Here is a 24,591-nt window from a genome sequence, read left to right as displayed (position 1 = left end):
ATGAGAGGCACTGAAAAACAGAGCTTTCAAATGTCATTTCAATGCAAAAGGAGTAAGGATGCTTCCAAAAAATAAAAATCTAGTTCTTCCCCTAAATCAAAATTATGTTATAATTGGAAGGGTACCTGAATGTCCCTCTTTTCATCTAGTCCAAATACAAACAAATAACTTCAGAGGGAATGAGAGAGTTCAATGTTCCTGAGAATTCTGATAGACTTTAAGGAGTTCAGTTTCCATTTTGCTATGTTACACTGATTTATGATTTATTACCAGTAATACATGATAATAATTTCTAAAATTTATTGAGTACTCCTTAAATTGTAAGCCCTATGTCTGTTATATGCATTACATTTAATTAATTTTACCCAGTGATTCTCAACTGGGGGCAGTTTTTCCATCCGGAAGACGTTTAGAATTCTCTAGAAACCCAGTTTTGGTTGTCACTATCTGGGGGTGGAGGGGTGGGGTTAGTTCTGCTCGCATCCAATATGTAGATGCTAGAGATGCTGCTAAACATCCTACAATGCACAGGACAGTTCCCCACATCAAAGAATCATCCAGCCCCAAATGTGAATAGTGCTGAGGTAGAACGAACCTGACTTAATGCATTCAGCAACTTTATGAGATGGGTATTATTATTTGATTGAAATATATTTTACATATAACACTGTGTAAATTTAAGATGTACAACATATTAATTTGATACACTTATATATTGTAATATGATTGCCATTATAGTAATAATTAGCATTTCTGTCACCTTACATAATTATACTTTCCTTTTAGGAGTTGGAATAATTAGATTCTAGTCTCTTAGCAAGTTTGATGGTTACAATGTATACAATCTTGTCTTTAGTCACTGTATTGTGCATGAAGTGGTTATTATTAACCATATTTTCAGAAAAGGAAACTGAGACACAGAAAAGTTAGCTTGCCTAAGACCACATAGCTAACTCAGTCGTGGTGCCAGGATTGAAAAGCTAGCTCTTTCTTGCCTAAAATCTCAAGATTCTTCCACTATACTCTGATACCATCTTCAGAGAATTTTGATTACCATTTTTAGATTTTGAGTTTTGAAGGATGGAGATCCTGCCTTATTCTGTAGACCTGCTATAGCACCGAGCTCTTGATTGTTGCAAGATTAATGGTAACAATTCATCCTTTGAACATTTTCAGATTTCCCCTTTAGAGTAACATTTCAACTATTAGGTCAGTGATCCCAAGAGATAACTGTTTGATTGTATATACTATATTACTACATAAGAGAAAATTGGGTAGGAAAACAGAAGACATCATCCCTATCTCCAGGGAGGCTGTGAGGAAGAAGGGTTATGTATGTACATAAACAGAAGAATGTGTGCATGTGTGCTTATAAACAGAATTGTCAGCCCAAACATAATGTTGGAAGAAGTAAAAGTAAACAATAATCTGGCCCAATCATGTATTAGGACACCTCCCTCTGGGTCTGAAACATCTCTGTAAGACTATAATGTATATTTGCATCTCTGGCCATCAATGGCTGCATTTACCCTTCTAGCTTAGGTAAATTTATAAGCAGAACCAGCCTATCTATGTGAAGCTGACAAGAATTTGCATTTCTCTCTCTTTTTTTGTTTTTTTTTTTGTTAATCTTCACTGGAGGATATATGTTCTTTATTTTTTAGAGAGAGTGAAGGAAGGGAGAAGAGGGGAGAGAGAAAAAAAAAGTCAATGTGAGAGAGACACATCGATTGGTTGTTTCCCACACATGTAAGGGAAGGGAAGAGGGGAGACTGAACCTGCAACCCTGGTACGTGGGCCAAAGCTCTAACAACTGAGTAACACTGGCCAAGGTGCACTTCTCCTTTTTGATGATCTTTTCTTCCCTATGAGGGTGACTTTTAATGAACTGTACACCTCAAAATAATTTTAGGTGGTAAAATTTATGTTATGTGTATTTTAGCATAATAAAAAATGCCATACAAATGGCTACCTAATATGCTATATTTAAAATCAGTTTTGCTTAAAAAGTTAGGAAATCCTGTAGGAGAAGTATGTATAGCGGTTAATGCTTGGGCTCAGGCAATAGACTGCTTAGGTCCAAATCTCAGTTTTCTCTGTTATTATTTACTCTGCAACTTGTTAGGGAAAATTACTAAACTTTTTGTACCTTAGTTTCTTTATCTGTAATACATGGATAATGAAGAAGGTACCTGTCCCATGAAGGTGTTAGGATTAAAAAGGCAACACATGCTGTGTATTTGGCATGACACCAGGCATATATGGTAAGTGCTCAACAAATATAAGTTGTTATAATATTATAATAAAATTTTATGAGCTAATATTTGAGCAACTTGGAGAGAAGAGCTTCACTGTTTCTTTCTACTACCTTCTACTCTCATCTGGTCAATAGATCTCTTTCCTGTTCCTGACATCTCAAAGCCACATTTAGGATTTCAGTCATGTCCTTCAACCATATTTGGACACTTTCGTGGTGCGCAAGTCTACAGTTCTTGTATATGGTGTGTACCTAGATGTAAATCTTGAATATCATGTCTCAATTAGTTCATTTGTTCGTGTCTGCTCACATTGTTAACCTTCTAAATAATGTTGAAGTCTTACTGATGCTAAGTTTGGGATGTAATCTTTTATGATAAAAATCTAGGGTCTTCCTATGTGCATGTGTATACACACATTTAAAATGAATATTATAGTTAAGTGCTATTTATTAAAAATAAATCTTGTAGCTACTTGGTTTATCAATTTCTACTGTCTTGTCTCATTCTAGAATAGGTCTACCAGCTATGATTTCATTAAACTAATGTGAGGAGAAAGGCTGAGTTGGTATGTGAATAGTAGCATATAAGTACACAAGGAATGATTTGATTAGAAGCAATATTACACATTGGCAGAAGTGATGGTTTGGAATCAGACCTGAGTTTGAATCTTAACTCTGTCTTTACAGGCATTTAGTTAACTTTTCTTGTCTGTTTCCTCAACTGGAAATTTGGGAGAATAACACCTATTTACATACTTGTTGTAAGGCCTACATGAGATGATACTTAGCAAATAGTAAGAACTCAAAAAATAACCACTATTTTCTTTTATTCTTTCTAGAGGAAGGAGATGATTGACAAATATTGGAGGTCTCTTGGAACCATTATCACTTGGTCAGCTTCTATGATCTTTTTTGGGGAACTAATTCTTAATCCTTTTATTGCTTTGCGGTTAACAAAGAGGAACCGATTACCAATTTATTTCAAAATGAATTCTATTTGATGTGTTACAATAGCAGTTATAAAGCAAACAATGGATTTGGGTGGTGAAGTTAAATCACATACCTGGGAAAAGTCAATAATGAAAACAGGGCCCCGATTTGTATGTCATACTGGTTAGAGGAAAACATGGGTGCAGGATTTAAAGGAAGGATCATGAGCTAGAAATAAAGTTCTTTCCTGGTATCTGACTTTATGCAATTTGGTTCGACTCTTTGATCTGATTTTCTCTACTATTAAAATTTAGAATTATAAAATTTAAATGTTTATAAAAACCCATTTAAAATAAAAAGGTGATATTGAAATGTAAAGTGGACCTATAAAAACCTGCTGAATGCATTCAATTTAAATACCCGTGCTAGTCTTTCTATTCTTATAAAATGCACGTTTTATTTATACTGTATTTGGGTGACCACAAGTCAACAAAAAGATTATTCACAAGCAAATACTCTTGCCTTAGATGTAGAAGCAATAAAATAATCAGACCAAACTTTTTTCATTTGACATTTTCAATTTAAGCTCAATGTGCCCTTGCTTTTACACACTAGGATTCAGGAATTAAAGGCTTGGCTCTTAAAAAAACCACAGCCAGGTACACAATCTACGCAGCAAGACTGGGGGAAGCTAAGGCGCCCACATCTGGGAAAGAAACCTTAGACGCCAGTGGAGAGTTGAAGATGGCATTTCTCTGAGTCAGGTCAGAGTTAACAGGCTAACTTTGCTTCAAAGACTTTGCATTCCTTTCAGCGTATTAGTCAAGATGTTTTGCTGAGCGAGACTAGGAAGTCTATAGAAGGGTTAGTTTACAAACTGTCCTCATGTCATCCTAGTAGTTAATACACACAACAGCTTTTCTTAAAAAAAGCAAGTGGGGATCCTGACGGAGTAACTCGGTTGGTTAGAGCATCGACCTAAACGCCAAGGTTACAGGTTGATCCCCCGTCTGGACACATACAAGAAACAGCCAATAAATGCATAAATAATTGTAAAAACAAATAGAAGTTTCTCTCTCTTTGAAAATCAATTAAAAATAAATAAATAAATGCGACCGGGTCTGAAAAACTTAGGGCAATGAGCAAGTCCTGGGCGAGCAATGGACGAAGGGTCCGCTCCTCTCACCTCCTCGCGGGGGACGCCGCCCTCCCCACCGCAGGTAATCAGCTCCGGGGTCTGAGCCCGCGTGGGATTTACCTGAGCCTGGAACTGACAAATCTGCCGCCTTCCCTGAGGCTCGGAGGGAGCGCTAGGGGGACACATCGGCACTGCCCGGGACTTTCCGGCTCTCTAAGGCTGCGTTTTGATATAGGAGAGACATATTTTTGTTCCCCTTTCAAAATGAACCTTGCAAACGTAACAACCGGCTAGCATCTCGGAAAAGGGGCGCAGGGGGAAGGCTCCGGGAGCCGGCGGGCGCGGCTCCCGCGGAACTCGGTGAGCAGGAGGGCGCAGGAGGGCGCAGGAGGGCGCAGGAGGGCGCAGGAGGGCGCAGGAGGGCCGGCGGCGGGTTCCGCGCCCTGCCCGTGGCTCCTCTGCCCACGAGCGTTGGTGGCGGGACCTGGAGAGCGGCCGCGACCGTCCTCACCCGCGGGCTGGGCGGGGGCCGCTCAGGGAGGACGCGGACCTGGGAGGGGCGCGCGGGAGGGAGGTGGGGAGTTAGACTCCCGGGAGGGAGGCGCGGGGCAGAGAGCGGGGGAAGGAGGCGGGAAGGTGGGAAGGCGGGAGCGGCGGGGTGCGGTCGGGCAGGGGGGTGCGGGTGGGGGTGCGGGTGCGGTGGGGGTGCGAAACCCAGCTAGAGTAAAAGTGGGGCCGGACCAGGCAGTGCCCGGCTTTTAACCTGGGCAGCAGAGGCGGGGAAAGGAATAAGAGGAAAGAGGAGGTGTGTGGGCTAGGGTGGTGGAGGGAGTGGGAAGCGAATGACATCACCGCAGGTCAAAGAAAAAGGGGAGAGAGGCAGGCGAGAGGAAGAGTGGGGCGTTTGGCATTGGAGCTCGAGCCCAGCCTGCCCTGGCAAGGACCTGGGCGTCCCCAGAGACCATGCAGAGGTCGCCTCTGGAAAAGGCCAGCGTCATCTCCAAACTTTTTTTCAGGTGAGAGGGTGCCCAGCCGAGTTTTGGAAAGACACGTGCCCATGAAACAGGAGGGCCAGGGTATGGGCTGGTTTTGGGGAAAGAGGAATAGTTTTTTAAAGATGCGCTATCATTAATTGTTAGGGAAGGGAACCTGGATTTTGTGGAATAAAATCGAAAACATTAAGAAGCGATAAAAGAATAAACTGAAGCCAATTGTTTAGATAGAAAGTTAGTTTAACTTTGAAGTCTTAACTAACAACTGAAAGTCGTGCTCTCACGACCCAAATGTGCTCTCGTGCAATTGTTTTCTTAGATTTTTCTAGTAAGTTTGTGAATTATAAACTTGTTAGTAAACATACTTAAGTTTAGTCCTTTGTTTTCTCTCCTTCGTGCCTTGGAAACTTAGATGATTTATTGACACACATACTACTGGTACTATGCCTGCACGTAGTAAGTCCTCAGAATACATTTGCTGACTTAATTTTGAACTTTTTCAGGGGAGATGAGTGAAGTGGGCACTTTGTGCTTAAATTAAGTTTTCATTTTTATAATACTGAATAAGTAACAATATTTGCTGCAATTCTTTTATTCTTTCTTTAAAGGATGAAAGCAAATCCTTTGAAATACCTTTAAAAAAAAAAAGAGCCAATTCCACAAGCTATAAATTTTAAAAGGGTCAAAATTATGGAAATGTGAAGCCATGGGAATAGATACTGAAGTTATATCCAACTCACATTTAATAAATTGCACTTATCCTACTATGTATGTGATGATCCATAAAAGCTTGCACACTTCATCTAATGAGATTTTTTTTAAATAGAGTCTAAGTTCCAAGTATCAGGCAAAGTGTAATTTAAATGTAGCATTTCATATTGGAAGTGTGCTTTGGATACTGTCTTTTCCTGTTATACTTGTATGGATGAGTGAGTAGGTACAGCTCTCTCATGGGATATTACTTGACTCCTAATTATCCAATTAATCAGCATACTTAGGTATCAGAAAAGCCCAAGTATATCATAAGTATACCCATATGTACATGTGGGGAGAAGGGATTCAGCTTTCACATCTATGTTTTATTCTCTGCATGTGCAGTAAGCCTGGAACTCAGTGCTAAGGAGAGATCATTGGCAATTGGAGCAGAGCTCCTCCCTCTGGATGGGAGAGAAGGACTTTACTCTGAAATTACCTTTTGTGTGTTGTTTTCAGCACCTTTTGTCAAACCATCTATAAAAAATTGGATTCTCTGTTGATCTATTTTCCTAGTACTTACAAAATCAGGATGCTCATTGGCATACTTATGGACTTTTTTGAAGAACACTTTGAGGAACCTAAATGCCAATTAGTCTAAAAACAAAGTTCTCAGAAGAATGAATACCTCATTGCTATTTCTAAGTATTAAAGGGCTTTAAATAAATTGTTACAAGAATAAGTGTAATTTAAAAAGTTAAGTTTCTACTGTTTATAGGAACGGTCACCTAAAGTATCTGTGATTATAAACTTCTTTCTGGGTTATTATTCTGAAAGGGTGAAAAACTTCTTTCTGCTTTGGATTAGACAGTACTGCTTAGTGGTCCAAAGGTGTTAGGCTTTGGATTCAGATTGTTTTGATTCAAATTTTGGATCTGCTACTTAGTAGCTGTGTAACCTGAAGCAAGTCACTTAACATCTCTGTGTTTGTGTCACTTTACCTTTAAAATTTGGAGACTAGTAGGATCTCTGTAATAGGGGATAATCTGATGGTAATGTGCATGTAAAGTGTTTGGCCCATAAATGTCGCTGCTATTATTATATCATCATCAATTACCATATTTTTACATTCTTTATAATACTGTATACCTTGTTTATATAATATACTCAATTCATCTTTGTTGAATATAATTTTGTGACTATCAGTGTGTATGTGCAACGACTGGGCCTGAATGAAAATGTAAATTAGAAAAAAAATCTTCTCTGACATGGCCTTAGCAGATACACAAGAAAAAAGTCATATGCTTATATCATATGTTGTTAAATGACTTACAATTTAACTTTCTGAATATGGTCCCTTCAGTTTCATTGTCATAAAAGTGTAAAGCTGTTATGGTCTGAGTTATAGGTTATATTAAATATCTCTTTCATTGTTTAGGTTTTGTTGTTGGATAAGATAATAAAGTTTGGGGAAATTTTAAGTACTTAATTTTGCATGGATTTCATATCAAGTACAAATTTGAAGGACATCGAAAGTGTCATAATGCTAATGCATATATATTTATAAACAATCTAAAAGAGAATTTCACACAAAAGTTCAAATAGTTTATGAATATCATGGAAAACAAGTACATTAACTTAAAGCTTTTATAAAATAGGAAGATGTTTTAAAACTATAGATGATATGTTTGCATAGGATTTGAAAAGTTAATTAAAGTTGGTGATGCCCTGGTAGGCTAAATCTCAGATCATGAATAAAGAAAAATTGAATTTATTTAAGGAATTTATTTAAGGCCATCTCAGATCATGAATAAAGAAAAATTGAATTTATTTAAGGAAAAGGGGATGGGGAATGGGGATATCCAAAGAGAAGGGCTACACAGCACCGAGCCAAAGGGTATTGGGTCCGTAATGGCAGCAAAAATATACTTAGGACTTTGAAACAAGGAAGGTGCATAGAAGAAGTAACAGGAGAGCCCAGGCTGGGCCTTTGGCTCACTGAGGAGTCAGAGAAAAGGGGGCCTTGGAGACAGGTTCAGGGGGTAAGCCTGGGATGAACTTCGGCTGCCTGTTGCTTCCCTGCTTGCAAGTCTTGTGGGGTCCCTTAGAGGTTAGGGGACATGTGCTTGTAGGGGAAAGTGAGGAAGAGGGAATGGCACAGGCATGCTCCTTGGAGGGAGAGTGTGCACTGGGTCCTTTGTCTTGAGCATATTTATCTCTTTCTTGCTGGTGGAAATCTTAGGGGATATCTCAGGGGAGGGTCTTAATAGAATTTTCATCAGCTTTCCAGGTGTGTTCTTTCAGGGTCATAGTCTCCACTGATTGGTCAGTGCTAGGGCAGGGGGTCATTAGTCAGTGTCACTGGTCTGGAGGCAGCCACTGCTTTTTTGGGCCTGGACCTGAAATACAAATGAGTCCTAGATGTTATCTTTAGAGAGGAAAAGGTCAGGGAGTCTAAACTGCCTGGCCAGCTATATGAAAGATCAGTGGTCCAAACTGCATGCCCAAGGATATACTAGGAAAAGATAGGTTACCCTGGGGGTGAGGTTCTTGTTTCCTCAGTTTTGCCCCTTGCTAGGAAAAACTGCTTTCTGCCCTGGTGAGTTTCTATACCTGGCCCATCGTCTTTGCTCTGCTCATGTCTGTCTAACAGAATTTGATTCATATACCGGTGGAATTGATTTACAATTGTTTGCCAACAGAGCAATTTTAAGCAATTTTCCAAAACTACATTTTTTGATAACTTTTAAAGGATTTACTTGGCTTGTTCTGTGTCTTTTCCATCATGCCCTTAATTTCCCATATTCTGTTTAGTTGTGAGATTGTGTACCAAACCACTTGTCAGGTGACACAGCTTGAATTTTGGTCATGGTATCCATACCAGAAGTTTAGATGTATACTTCAGGAATAGTTACAGCCCCACAGATTCCAAGTGTACAATGCCACTGATCTCTTACACGACTGGGTATAGGGGATCCCAATAAACTCCACAGATAAGTCTCAAGTAAGACTAAAGAGTAAATAATGTTAAGATCTAAGATACAATTTAGCAAAGAAATGCATATTGTATGTTTCAGGTTAATAAGATAATTTAAGATACTTTTGTAATTATCAGACACAAAGTAGTGAGAGAGGTTTAAACTAATATGTTAGAATTTATATACCAGAATGGGTGTGATGGGTCAAAATAGCTACCAATGGAAACCAAACTCTTATTCTAAACATTCTGCCTTTGATCAAAGTGTTTTAAATTCTTGTTATAGGATTACCTTTAAAAACAGTATGTAAATTTTCTTCTCTTAAGTATATAGTAAGTGGTTCATTATTTTTTAGCCATTATTTTATAGTAGCTTGCTTTAGATTAAAAGTCATATTACCCAAGAATGGTCACTTGGACTTGCTTTTAAAATGACTTCTGACCCTATCTCAAAACTAAATGCACTCTGAAAGTATAAAGATTTTCATCATAATTTGCTTTGTTAACAGCCAATTGCTTCTATAGTTTAGGTATTATCATTCAAGAAAATATATTGCAAATTTTATTTTATTTTTCAACTACAGTTGACATTCATTATTATTTTGTTTTTTAAATGGGCAGCTGGTTTTTTTGTTTTTTAAAAAATATGTCTTTATTGATTTCAGAGAGAGGAAGGGAGAGGGAGAGAGAGAGATAGAAACATCAGTAATAAGAGAGAGTCATTGATTGGCTACCTCCTGCATGTCCCCCGCCGGTGGGTTGAGCCTAAAACCTGGGCATGTACCCTGATCAGGAATTGAACAGTGATCTCCTGGATCATAGGACAATGCTCAACTGCTGAGCCACGCCAGCCAAGCTCAATGCTATTTTTATTGCAGATTTTAAAGACATTTCTTAATGAAGAGAAACATAAGTGCTTTGAGCAACAGAAGCATAATTACAATAAGTATATAATGAAATACTCATAAAGATGACAAATTTGAAGAGGACCACACTAATTTGGTTACATAAATTATGGCATAGTGTAAAAAAATTCATCACAATGATTTTGTAATTACATTTTATTTACATGTTTGTAAGGCATGAGGAAATCTAAAATTATGGCTGTCATAAATAGTTTGAAGTCTGTTGGGAGTATTCATAGACATCTTGCCAAGGGAGACCAGTTGGCCAATCAAATAAAAGTCTAGTGCTGTCCTAATCAATGCAAAGGTTTTCCTTTCGGACAAGGTTTAGACTATCCAAATCAAAAGAAATATATGCATAAAACAAAAGGCCAATGTGAGATGCTTAATTCATAGTGAGATGTGCAGCTGTCAAGGATGCCTGAATACCATGAGTCCATTTAGCCAGTCAGTGAGAAAATGCGATGAGGACAGCCCTCGGTTTTCATGTACTTTCTTGGCTTTGCCTCCTGTAGGAATTGGAGGAGGCCACTTTTGGGACAGGGGTACCTCTGTCTTGGACAGTGTTGTCTGAACACTGACAAGTGTTGTCTCCTATACCAGTCCCTTAACATTTCTCTCCATCCGCCTTTTGCTGGTCATGATTTGTTACGATACAGTTCAGCTTTTTCAATTCCAGATATGTGTCAATTTCGATTGGTTTAACTCTCAGAGTTCTAAAAGTACTTCTTTTGCATTATATGACTAATATTGTAATTATATATTTTAAAATATAAAATATATGTATATATAATTAAGTTCTTTTAGTTACTTTTGTTAGTTTAAAAAATTCCTCCTTGGTTTTGAAGTGTATTCCAATAGCTTTTATCTGCTAGTTCAATTTATTACTTGACTCTCTAGGAGTATTTCTATACACTTATAACAAATAGCATATGATATATAGCTTTAAAATTCATTTCTTGCTAAAGAGAGAAGTGGAATCTGTTTTTCTTAACTGCTTCATCAATAATTTATGTTTGATGTGACAATCAAAATATCCCTCAGAGCCCACTGATACACTAGGGAAACCATGATTTTTCAGTTTTCCATTTGTGTTTTAGGGGAGGAAATAGGATTTTAGTGTGGTAATGTCAATGCATAAATGTTCAAACTTGTTTAAAAGGCCCTTAAATGGCACCTCGCTAAAATGTATTATTATTGTTAGTGTCATTTCACCTGAACCTGTAATTTCAGTGTGATAGAGCTACAGTATAAGTATGGGATTGCAAAACCACAATGGAAGGGTGTTAACCATTTAGTATGCAGCTGTATGTTGTTTGTCAAAATTTAAAAACACCTCTGACTCAGCAGCAATTTTGGTAATTTTTATTCCACTAATTCCTGATGCATCTGTGTAGGTCACTTTCCTGGCACAAATCCCTGCAATGCAATTAGGTAAAAAGGGGGAAAACAGATTATGAGAGAGGTCTGGTTGTTTTGGGACCCTGTCTGAAGGTTGAATTTATAAATATGTTAAGTGCATTATCACCGAGCAAAACATTACTCTTTCATATGCTTCTCATCAGCTCCGAAGAATTTACCTTGTGGTTGTTAGAGTGAAATTAGCATTATAAAGTGGCTTTACTATGGAGCTTTGTGTCAGCAAAGAGCTTAGGCTTCTTTTGGCAAGAAACCTGTAAAAATTCAATTAGCTTGCTTGATGTAGAGAGTGAATGTATTCTTATAGAAAGAGCTTTGAAAGATCTGTTTTCACAGCTGTACCCAGGTAGCAAGGCTTGTTAAGTTAGCTATGCTCTGTGCAGCTCTATGAGCTTATTACTGTCTTTTAACATCAAGGATTCTCAAATTGTAAAGCCGTGGATGTCAGGGCCGTCTATGACTTGTTTAGTAAAGCATTCAGACCATTTCAAGACTACTGCATAGAATGCTTTCATACACATTTCTTTGTAATGATGATCAACCCTAAAGGCTTATTGATATTGTAGACTGATGACTTTCAGCAGTCTTGCAGCACCCTTCTGATAAAAAGGTGTAAAAGCGAGACGGGCCTGGACAGATTTTATTCCATCAGATCTTTCTTGGACTCCTTTATGGCCAGGCCTTAGTTTTAGTGGGAAAGCCTGCCTGCTAATTCCTTGCTCATGGGGTAAAAACATGGTTTGAAGATTTCTGCTAAGTCCTTATTGTTAGGATTCTCAACCTTGAAACTTGGCTTTACTCTGACATAATGAAGGAATTTCTCACATAGGTTGCTTTAAGGAGCTGAGTCAGAGCAGTACTTCCTTTTAGGCCATGATTCAGGGCAGCTTGGAGGATGCTCTAATTTATTTATTCACCACCTTTTGTATTCCATGTGAGGAATTAAGAAGGTTGAGGTTCTCTAGAAAAAAGTGGTGCTGCCTGCATGAAACAAATTCTCTGAAACCCAAAGTCTCAAGGGCTTAGAGAAACATTCAAAGGGCATCTCATTCAGTTTGAGGCTAGTTAAGTAAGGCTTGCGCAGGAAGAGTGACTCTTGAGTTAACACAGAAAGAAGATGATCCAGACAAAGGTGGGGATGGTTAGGAAAAAGTTAAATACAGAAGCAGCAGCCTGTGTAGGACTGGCCGTTAAGAGTGATCATGACACCATTGAAGATTTCAGAGTTCCCTGTGACTAGAGCATAAGATGTGTGACAGAGATTTGGAGGAAATTTGGTCTGAAACTCTAGCAATGGCCAAACATAAGAGGCTTTGTGAGCTTTGTTTGGACTTTATCATATTGGTAGGGAAAAGGCATGGATTTCAAGCAGGGGAATGACATGGCACAGAGCTGTTGCAGTTTTGCAAAAGCAGTGACCTGAAAGTGTGACAGTGGGAGTAGAGAGAGAGAGGAGGTAAAATCAACAGGTTTGTTGGTAATTAATTAGATAAGGAAAGCAAAGGAGAAAGAAGAATCAAAGACAATGTCCAGGTTTTCTGGCTTGGGTGTGGATGGTGGAGAAGCTTGCTGAGTGAGGAGATTCAATTGGACAGGAAGACTTGGGGTGCCAGGGCCTATGCAGACCCTTTGCTTCTCTTTAAAATAAAAAGAGGCAATGCCTATGGATCAAAGGCATTTATATTAAAGTGATCTAGAGAGTAATCTTAGGTAAGAGATATTAAGATCTCTAAGGTAACAGTTGGAATACTTCCCTCACACTGTTCAGTAAAGTCCAGAGTGGTATCTAGGAAGAATTTAAAGTGCCTACTTGTTTGCCTTTACTGTGGTACAGAGTGACCTGAGAGAGTGTTCTGAACAAGCAACTGTATTCTACAGACAGCACAGGTTAAATTCTACTTAGGAACCTCCTACTACCCTCCCCTCCAAATCGGCCAGCTGATGTATGCAGTGCCCCACCCCACTACAACTTAACTACTTTAAACTGATTTCTGTGATCACAGACATTCAAGTAGTAGGTATGAAAATCTGCTGGGGCTTCAGGTTTTGTCTGTAGTGATTGAGTAAATAAGATCACACCTACCACCATGAAATATTTCATGTGTGTTGCAAAAGGATTTTTATTATGCTTGAAAAAATAATGTATCATTGTTTTACATTAAAACTTTGAGTGTGTTAAAACACCTACTCAACTTCATATCCACCCCCAAATGCCTAGTGCAGTTCTTAACTTCAAAGAGGGACCCAAAAGAATTTCATCTGGTACATTAAGACCAATATTTGAAAATTGAGCTTAATAGGCAGAATCTTAGAGGTGCCAATAACTGTGTTTAGAGGAGATTCAAGGGCCAGATCTTGGAGCCCAGTGCCAGTTATGGAAGCGACAAGAAAATGCAGCCCCTGCTGGCTGGGATTAGCTACCCCAGTTCTAGAGGCACCAACTGGAGAAACTATATAGGAATTCCCTTTTTGCACATTTTATTTATTTTAAACACTTCTATGAACACTGGGAAATGAAGATATACAACAAAGCTTTACTTTTTCAACCAAAATCCCTTGCTATACTTTAGATCAGGGGTTGGCAAATTATCTGTAAAGGCCTAAAAAGTAAATATCTTCAACGTTACAGGCAACATGGTCTCTGACGTTGTGGGAAAGCAGCAATAGACAATATGCAAACAAATGGGCATGGCTTTGTTCCAATAAAACTTTATTTATGGGCACTGAAAAATGAATTTCATTTAATTTTCAAGTGTCACAAAATATCCTTTTTGTATTGTATTGCAAAAGCTTCAAAATATGTAAAATTACTTAGTTTAAAATAAAATCTAGAAAAACTTTTCAAGGCTCATATATAACTCTATTGTATTCAGTATCCAAGTAATTTTTAAGGGAAATGAAACACTGCCACATTCAATATACATTTTTGAGAAGAGGAAAATACTATAGTAGCTCAACAGCTATTAGATAATTTCTCAGAAAAGTTTTTGACTTATAGGAATCTATTGACCATTTATCCTTTACTTATTTTTTGCACATGCATCTTTTGATACATCCATCCTTCAAGGTGCAGGCTCTATCTTATCCATCTGTTGTTATCAAGTGCCTAGTGCATAGTAGGCCTTTAAAATATACTTGTTGAATTAAATAAAACTTTGGACTACACTTCTAAAATTTAATATTTGAGAAAAATGTAAAAATTTACTTATAAATATGGAATTTAAAAAACTTTCTGTTTGGATTCTGAAGATAAAATGCCTAATTTTAAATTAAAATGTTGGTTGTTTTACCAAGTGTTCTAAAGTATAACAAAATAGGAAAAGCTGTTCTTTTTGTTTTTTATGTAGTTCACAGACCTTTCTAGGAAAATCCCAGATTAAGATAGTTCAAAAGATCAATGACAAAAAACAAAACAAAACACACACACATAGAACAAAAGACATTTACAGCTAAATTTACTATAGATATGCTTTTCCCCTGAAATATTTTTCTTTTCAAATCTCATGTGAATATTCAGGTAGCCTGATAAGTTTAATTTTAAGCCAGATTATGAAAATGATTATTTTCAAAATTTCTTTCTAAATGTATGCCATCATTTAGTGTTTAAAAAATTTTTTAAAAATTTATTTTAGCCTTGGGCTCCTGAATACATTTTTTAAAAAACTAAAATAATAAGTAGTCTGACCAAATTCTTATTACCAAAAGAACTTCTACTTTCAACTCAAAGATAGGGTTGGCTTCCCAAAACTCACATTAACCTCTTTTCTACTCCCTCTCACCTGGTACCTGATAAGGTTAGTCTCTTCTATTCATAAACATTAGTATATAGTTTGTATATATGCCTTGTGAATGAAAGTTCACAAAGCAAATAAATCCCCTGTGGGTTAATTTGGTTATGGAGCATACTTGGACCAAATCTGTAATACAGTTAGACACTAGGTATTTACATAAATCAGTTAATTTAGAGAATACAACATCTAACTACAATGAGATCCAAATTTCTATTTACTGTATTAAGAGTTCATAAAACTGGTGAAATTAAAGCAAAGAGGTAGCATCCCAGGAACACTAGAGCTAAGTTTTTATGCAATAAAATTTTATTAGCTAGAAAGACAACCACTATAAAATGAGCTCATTAATGCAAGAGTAATAACTTTGAAACACAAATGTGATTTTTATTTATTTATGCATGCATTTATTTAGCCTAAATATTGAGTCCCTGATATGTTGTAGTAGTTTTAAGACTTAGCACATATATGAAAACTTATTATAACCATGGCCGGGTAACTGAGTTGGTTGGAGTGTCTTCCCATACACCAAAGGTAGCACATTCGATTCCTGGGTCAAGCGCATATGGGAGGCAACCCGTCAGTGTTTGTCTTTCACATTGATGTGTCTCTCCCTTTCCCTTCCTCTCTAAGCATGTCCTTGGATTAAAAAAAAAATTATACATTCTAATTATTTTTCTTTACTGTAAATTTCATGTTAATATTTTTATTGATGTAGTTTTTCTCTTTAGAGTGCAAACGTGCTCTAAAGCCTATAGATTTCTTTCTCTTACTCTATTTAATAAAAGAGACCAGTTTTTATTTATTTATTTATTTATTTATTTATTTATTTATTTTGTGGAGGTGGAAAAATAATATTCCTCCCACCGTTAGAAATTCTTCTGGTTGGATTAATAACCAAATTAACATGACAGATTAATGGGGGAAAATGACCAAATTTAATGTGTATGTACATAAGAGGGTTCTGTGGGAATGTCAGAAGCTAGGACACACTGGGCAGTTGAAGCTTATATGCCATCATTAGTAAAGGAAAAGGAAGCAGTTGTGGTCTGGGACTTCAAAGGGCATAAAGGCAATTCCTATGGAGATGAAAAAGCAAATGTTTTGGTGAACAAATGTTTGCTGAGTCATTTTTAAAAGTGGGACACCACCCTGCAGGCATGGCTCAGGTTGAACATCCACTTATGATCCAGGAGATAGCAGTTCGATTCCCGGTCAGGGCACATGCCCCGCTTGTAGGCTTCATTCCCAGTATGGAATGCTCAGGAGGCAGCTGATCAATGATGACTCTCTCATCATTGATGTTTCTATCTCTTTCTCTCCCTCTCCCTTCCTCTCCCTGAAATCAAGAAAGACATATTTTTTTAAAAAGTGGGACACAGGGAACTTTGATCAAATGGGTCTTGCTAGGTTTCTCCCTATCACACAAAAGTTTATATTAAACTATAGTTATCTATGATAATCGATAGCTTCCTTCCTGGAGCAGGTCCTCTAATTCTTTTAGGCAGTGAGGGGAAGGTCAGAGAGTTTTCCTGAGTTTTGTTTCTTAAAATTAACCAGCTTAAAATAATCAATATTCCAGAGAGACTTATTTGGGGTGCCAATCTCTGCTTCCCCTCAATTAACAAAATTGAGTGAATAAGTCACCTCACACAATAAAATAAACTCTGTAAAAGTCAACAATATGATTCCTTGAGGCCAAAAAATGTTAGATGTATTTTTAAAAAGAAAAAAATATGTCCTATGAAATGTAAATGTAAGGTCATTACATTTATTTATTTTTATATTTTTTAAGTTTCTTTATCTTTATTGTTGAGAATATTACAGTTGCCTCCTTTTTATCCCCACTGATTCTCTCCACCCCACATCCATCCCACCCCTAGGCTTTCCCCAGACCAATGTCTGTGTCCATGGGTTATGCTTATAAACGTATAAATTCTTTGATTAATCTCTCCCTACCCACTGCCCCCTCCCCGCCTTCCATCTGAGATCCCTCAGTCTGTTCCATGCTTCTGTGTCTCTGGATACATTTTGTTCATCAGTTTATTTTGTTTATTATATTCCACATATAAGTGAGATCATGTGGTACTTGTCTTTCTCTGACTGGCTTATTTCACTTTGCATAATACTTTCTAGTTCCCTCCACGCTGTGCCAAAGGATAAAGATCCTTCCTTTTTAATAGTATATCATGGTGTAAATGTACCAAAGCTTTTTTATTCACTCATCTACTGATGGGCACTTGGGCTGTTTCCAGATCTTAGCTCTTGTAAGTTGCACTGCTATGAACATAGGGGTGCATAAGTTCCCTGTGATTGTGTTTCAGTTTCCTTAGGATATATTCCTAGAAGTGGAATCACTGGGTCAAATGGCAGGTCAATTTGTAATCTCTTGAGGAAACTCCATACTGCTTTCCATAGTGGCTGCACCAGTGTGCATTCCCACCAGCAGTGTACTACGGTGCCCTTTTCTCCACACCCTTGCGAGCACGTGTAGTTTGTTGATTTGTTGATGGTAGCCATTCTGACAGGTGTGAAGTGATACCTCATTGTGATTTTAATTTGCATCTCTCTGATGATCAGAGACTTTGAGCATTTTTTCATATGTCTCTTAGCCATTTATATGTCCTATTTGGAGAAGTGTCTCTTTAGGTCCTTTGCCCATTTTTAAATTGGATTGTCTTCCTTTTGTTAAGTTGTATGAATTCCTTATATATTTTGGATATTAACCCTTTATCTGATGTGTTATTGGCAAATATGTTCCCCCATACAGTGGGCTCCCTTTTCGTTTTGCTGATTTTTTTTTTTTTTAACTGTGCAGAAGCTTTTTATTTTGATGCAGTCCCATTTGTTTATTTTCTCCTTAGTTTCTCTTGCCCTACGGGATGTATCAGCAAACACATTGCTATGAGAGATGTCTGAGATTTTGTTGCCTATGTTTTCCTCTAGGATTTTTATGGTTTCATGTCTTACATTTAACTCTTTTGTCCATTTTGAATTTACTTTTGTGTAAGGTGTAAGTTGGTGGTCCAGTTTCATTTTTTTGCATATATCTGTCCAATTTTCCCAACACCATTTATTGAAAAGACTGTCTTTACTCCATTGTATGTTCTTGTCTCCTTGATCAAATATTAATTGACTATAATGGCATGGGTCAATTTCTGGGTTCTCTGTTCTGTTCCACTGATTGATATGTCTGTCTTTGTGCCAGTACCAGGCTGTTTGGATTACAGTGGGTTTGTAGTATAACTTGATATCTGGTATTGTGATCCCTCCAACTTTGTTCTTCTTTCTCAAGATTGCCATGGATATTCAGGGTGTTTTTCGGTTCCATATAAATTTTCGAAGTGTTTGTTCTAGATCTGTGAAATATGCTGTTAGTATTTTAATAGGGATTGCATTGAATTTATAGATTGCTATGGGTAATATGAACATTTTAATGATGTTAATTCTTCCAATCCATGAACATGGTATATTTTCCATTTGTTTATATCTTCCTCTATTTCTTTTTTCAGTGTCCTGTAGTTTTCTGAGTACAGGTCTTTTACATCTTTGGTTTAGGTTATTCCTAGGTATCTTTTTTAGTTGCAATGGTAAATGGGATTTTTTTTTAGTTTCTCTTTCTGAGAGTTCATTATTGGTGTATAAAAATGCCATTGATTTCTGGGTATTAATTTTGTATCCTGCTACCTTGCTGAATTCATTTATTAAATCTAGTAGTCTTTTGGTGCAGTCTTTAGGATTCTCTATGTACAGCATCATGCCATCTGCAAATGATAGTTTTGTTTCCTCCTTTCCAATTTGGATGCCTTTTATGCTTTCTTGTCTGATGTCTGTGGCTAGGACTTCCAGTACTATGTTGAATAAGAATGGTGAAAGTGGACACCCCTGTCTTGTTCCTGTTCTTAAGGGAAATAGTTTTAGTTTTTGCCCATTGAGTATGATGCTGGCTGTAGGTTTGTCATATATGGCCTTCATATGTTGAGGTATGATCCCTCGATCCCCACTTTGCTGAGAGTTTTTATCAAAAATGGATGTTGGATTTTATTTAATGCTTTTTCTGCATCTATTGATATGATCATGTGATTTTTATCTTTCAGTTTGTTTATGTGATGTATCACGTTTATTGATTTGTGAATATTGTACCAGCCTTGCATCCCTGGAATAAATCACACTTGGTCATGGTGTATGAACTTTTTATATATTGCTGGATCCAATTTGCTAACATTTTGTTGAGGATTTTAGCATCTATGTTCTTCAGGGATATTGGCCTATAATTCTCTTTTTTTGTAGTGTCTTTATCTGGTTTTGGTATTAGGCTAATGCTGGCCTCATAAAAAGAGTTTAGAAGTGTTCCTTCCTCTTGGATTTTGTGAAATAATTTGAGGAGGATAGGTGTTAATTCTTCTTTGAATGTTTGTTAGAACACTCATGTGAAGCCATCCAGGCCAAAGCTTTTGTTTGCTGGGATTCCTTTGATTACTGCTTCAACTTCATCAGTAGTTATCAGCCTATTTAGACTTTCTGACTCTTCCTGATTGAGTTTTGGAAGGTTGTATTTTTCTAGGAATTTATCCATTTCATCCAGATTTTCCAGTTTGGTGGCATATAGTTGTTCATAGTATTTTCTTACAATCCTTAGTATTTCTGTTGTGTCAGTTGTTATTTCACTTCGTTCGTTTCTGATTTTATTTATTTGGGTCCTCTTTCTTTGTTTCTTGATGAGTCTGGCTAAAGGTTCATCAGTCTTGTTTATCTTTTCAAAGAACCAGCTCTTGGCTTCATTGATCTTTTGTATTGTTTTTTTTAGTCTCTATGTCATATATTTCTGCTTTGATCTTTACTATTTCTTTCCTTCTACTTACTCTGGGCTTTTCTTATTGTTCCCTTTCTAAGTTTTTAAGTTGTAGAATTAGAGAGTCTATTAGAAGTTTTTCTTGTTTTTTGAAGTAGGCTTGTAGTGCTATGAATTTCCCTCTCTGGACTGCTTTCAATGTGTCCCATAGATTTGGAGTTGCTGTGTGTTCATTTTCATTTGTTTCCATGAAGTTTTTGATTTCTTTCTTAATCTCTTTGGTAACCCATTCATTGTTTAAAAACATGCTATTTAGCCTCCATGTGTTTAAATGTCTTTTAGTGGTCCAAGAAAATGCTTGATATGATTTCAATCTTCTTGAACTTGTAGAGACTTGTTTTGTGTCCTAACATGAGGTCTATTTTTTTTTAAATTTTATTTTTGTTTAAAATATTACAGATGTCCCTTTTTCTCCCCAATGACCCATTCCACCGTGTCCCATCCCCCTCCCCCTCTTCAGTCCATCTCTCCACTATTGTCTGTGTCCTTGGGTTGTGCATATATGCATATAAGTTCTTTGGTTACTTTGAGAATGTCCCATGTGCACTTGAGAAGAATGCATATCCTGCAGCTTTGTGGTAGAATGTTCTGTAAATATCAATTAAATTCATCTGATCTAGTGTGTCATTTAGGGTCACTGTTTCATTGTTGACTTTTTGTCTGGAAGACCTATCCAGTGAAGTCAGTGGGGTCTTAAAGTCCCCTAGTATGACTGTATTGCTGTCAATCTCTCTCTTAAAGTCCTCTAGAAGTTTTTTTTTTTTAATAAATTTAGGTGCTCCTATATTGGGTGCATATATGTTTATCAGGGTTATATCCTCTTGTTACATTGATCCCTTTAGTATTATGTAATGATGTTTCTTGTCTCTCGTTATGGTCTTTGTTTTGAAGTCTATTTTGTCCAATATGAGTATTGCTACTCCAGCTTTTTTTTCATTTTCATTTGCACAGAAAATTTTTTTCCATCTTTTCACTCTCATCCTGTGTGAGTCTTTTGTTTTGAGGTGGGTCTCTTGTAGACAGAATATATTTGGGTCATGTTTTCTTATTCATTCAGCCCCCCTATACCTTTTTATTGGGGCATTTAATTCATTTACATTTAAGGTTATTATTGAAAGATACTTATCTACTGCCATTTTGTTTCTTTATACCTATGTTTCTTATTATCTTTATTCCTACTTATAATTATAGCAGTCCCTTTAACATTTCCTGTAATGTTGGTTTTGTAGTGATAAAGTCTTTTAACCTTTTTTTGTCTGGGAAGCTCTTTATTTCACCATCCAGCTTGATATATAATCTTGTTGGATAGAATAGACTTGGTTTCAGATCTTTGTTTTGCATACTTCAAGCCATTCCCATCTGGCCTGTAGAGTTTCTGATGAGAAGTCAGATGACAGCCTTATGGGAGCTCCTTTGTAGGTAACAGATTGCTTTTCTCTTGTTGCCTTTAAGATTCTTTGTCTTGGATTCTTGTCATTTTAATTATGATGTGTCTGGGCATGGGACTCTTTGGATTCTTCTTGCTTGGGACTCTATGTGCCTCCCAACCTTGTGTGACATTTTCCTTAACCAGGTTAGGGAAGTTTTCTGCCATTATTTCATCAAACAGGTTCTCTAACCCCTGCTTACTTTCGACTTCCTCTGGCACTCCTATAATATGAATATTGTTACATTTTATGCTGTCCCATAGCTTCCTTACACTGTCCTCATGTTTTTCAATTGTTTTTTGTTTTTGGGTCCCTGATTGAGTGATTTTTTTCTACCCTGTCTTGTAATTCACTGATGCAATCCTCAGCTTCCTCTAATTTGCTGTTTATTCCTTCTAATATATTCTTTATTTCTGCTATGTTATTCTTCATTTTTGACTGGTCATTTTTCAGAGTTTCTGTATCTTTTTTCATGCTGTTGAGCATCCTTACAATCAGTTTTCTGAACTCTGTATTTGATAGATTGCTTATCTTCATTTCATTTGGCTCTTTTTCTGATTTCAGGCTTTTTTTTTTGGTTTCCCCATTTTTGGCTACTTTTTTGGGGTTTGTTTTTAAGTGTTGGGTAGATCTTCTAGGACTCTCAGTCTTTTTGGAAGGTCTCTGGTACAGGCCAATGTCAGACGCAGTTTGTGACTGGCCTTGAGTACCCTGTTTGGGGCTATCAACAACCCCAGGCTTGAGGTCTCCACTGCTGGGGCTGGGTGAATTTGGACAGGACCAAGATGCACACCAAAGTCTGCTTTTCTAAGGCCCGGGTCCCAAAACAGATCAGGCAAAGACTCAAAGCACCCGGAGGTCTGCCTTTGCCTGTAGGCTGATTTATCTGATTCTCTTAATGAGCCTCAGGCTGTAGAAGTCCCATAGTTGGGGTGTCTGGTTGTCAGTCTGTTAACAAGTTTCAGGCTGTAGGAACTCCTCTGGACAGGGTGAGAGGCTCTCTAGCAGGGTGGGGTAATTGCTTCCCCTCTCAGGCAAAAGCCAAAAATTTGTCTCCTGAGAAAGATGTCCCCCACAGTCTGGGGGAATGACTGTCTCCAGACTCTCCCCACACAGCTCCAGTCCACTCCTCTCCTCCTCCACCAGAGCCCAAGGCAAGTGGTTACACATGAAACTTTGTGCATTGGCTCTTTAAGAGGGTGCTTGCAGTTCCAGCTGCCTCTCCCTGGAAGACAGAAACCCAGCTGCTTTTCACAGCCAGATGTTATGTGGGCACCTTTCTCTCTTCTGGTGCTATTGGCCGGGAAGCCCTGCCTGGGGTTTAGGCCCCAGAGTCCTCAGTGGGAACCCCCCACAGCTGCGATATCCATCTGGACCTTCAGCTGCTGCCTATGGGAGCCCAGCGAGCCCTCTCCCATCTCACTTCCTACCAGTCTCTGTGCAGCCTCCACTTTTCCTCCTTGGTTATGAGGGTGCTCTCCAGCTCTTCAGTTGGTTTTCAGGATGGTTTTTCTATGTTTTAGTTGTAAATCCAGATTGGTCCTGGGAGAGCATCAGTGTAGCTTCCACTCAGTCCGCCACCATCTTGGATCAAGTCATTACACTTAGAAATGAAAACTGGATTTAGTTTTTGAACACAGTCTTTGCATCTTGGCAGCCTCTTTGAACTCATACAAGTTTTTGCTGATTCAGTGGTTTCTCCTCCTGCCAAGGGTAGCAACAAACACAATTCTTGTGTTTTCTGAGTTACTCTAGTCACTATTAATGCAGAGTAGAGTCAGATTCTGGGATGAGTAGACACAAACAAGTTATTATTTAAAAAACAAGCCACCAAATTTGCTGTCAGTGAAAATTTGATCAAAATTTAGTTATTCTGTTGAAAGGGAAATTAGCTGGAAACAGGATAAAGCCATTTTTTAGATAAACATTTATGCTTTTAAAATTAGAAACTCTTCATGATTAACAGTCTTTTAAGCTTTAGAGATGTGCATCTCAAATCATAGTCTGCTAGCCACTTGCTCTAGAAATATATTAGAATATATGTATCTTAATTATTAAATTAATATTTTAATTTAGAGATAATTATACTTATGTATCACATTACATATGCAGGTTCCTAGATCCCACTGTATACCTACTAAATCAGAATCTCTGGGAGAGAGGAACCATATCTTATTTTTTCGTGTTTTGTTTTTTGCATTTCAGATTATTCTTTTTGCCTTATTAAAATCTGGGAACCATTAGGTCATTCTTAAGAAAATGGGTTCAAATTGTCCAACTACTACTTCTCAACCTTAACAAAAGATTTGAAAACTACAGATTTGAAAACAAAAACAGGATTCTAGTGCATAATCACAAAATGTGGGATATGGAGGTGATTTTTATCTTCTCCCAGCTCCATTAAACTTCTTCCTCCTAACATCCTTTTTAAACCTTTGGGTTCATGGAAGAGAATTTTGAAAGTTCACTACTTTTCAGTAAATTAACAATAGGAAAAAAATTAGAAAAAAAACATAGAGTTTAACTGCCACAAAATTCAAAATTTCTTTTTAAATAGTTTCTGAAATCTGCAGTTTTGCCTCCCACTACCTTCTAACATTTACTAAGCACTTTCCATGTACCAGGGGTTATATATATTATCTCAGTGAATTTTTCAAACAATTCTAGATATATTCTACATGTAAGGTATAGGAGATTTAGAAAGAGTAAGGTGTTTATATAGGGTCACCCAGCTAATTACCATGAAGTCAGGATGTAAACTTACATTGATCTAAATCCAGAACTCATTCTTAACCAGTACATCACAATATCCAAAAAGCTAGAATAAAATTGGTGAATTACATAATTTCACTTCATTTTGTATGTAAATTTTAGTATTTTCTTCTCTCCAAATTTATTATGTTTTGATACAAGCATTATAAATAATATTTAGTGGACACCAAATAGTTTAGCCTGGCAGTCCAGGCTAATGTTTGGATGAATCTACTGTGCTAAAATTTTCATATAACACATTTGAGAATGTCTGATTTTTTATTCATATTTTTAAATAGTAAGACATACTTAAAATATTAATATTTCAAATCAAAAGTTGGTGAATTCTTTGAAGTAATTTTGGGGAACACTAAGTGCTGGGCCTTCCAGTTTGAAAAGTTTCCCCATATTGATGGTCTTGATCTTCCTTTGAATTCCTTATTTCATCTATTCTATACCCTT

The 24,591-nt window shown here is 37.3% G+C and overlaps 1 protein-coding gene across 1 annotated transcript in view; it reads left to right on the top strand.

Annotated features, from left to right (window-relative positions):
• The first annotated feature begins 5,146 nt into the window (after positions 1-5,146).
• CFTR (CF transmembrane conductance regulator) overlaps positions 5,147-24,591 on the top strand; it is a 226,552-nt gene continuing 207,107 nt past the window's right edge. Inside the window, exon 1 of the mRNA XM_081147741.1 lies at positions 5,147-5,341. Within this exon, the coding sequence (XP_081003867.1) occupies positions 5,289-5,341 (53 nt within the window). The 5' untranslated portion in view covers positions 5,147-5,288. The remainder of the gene's footprint in view (positions 5,342-24,591) is intronic.

The sequence above is a fragment of the Miniopterus schreibersii genome (assembly GCF_964146895.1).
Source record: "Miniopterus schreibersii genome assembly, chromosome: 9".
NCBI lineage: Eukaryota > Metazoa > Chordata > Mammalia > Chiroptera > Miniopteridae > Miniopterus > Miniopterus schreibersii.
The sequence above is the reverse complement of the archived record's forward strand: the minus strand, read 5'-3'. Positions and strand labels throughout refer to the sequence as shown.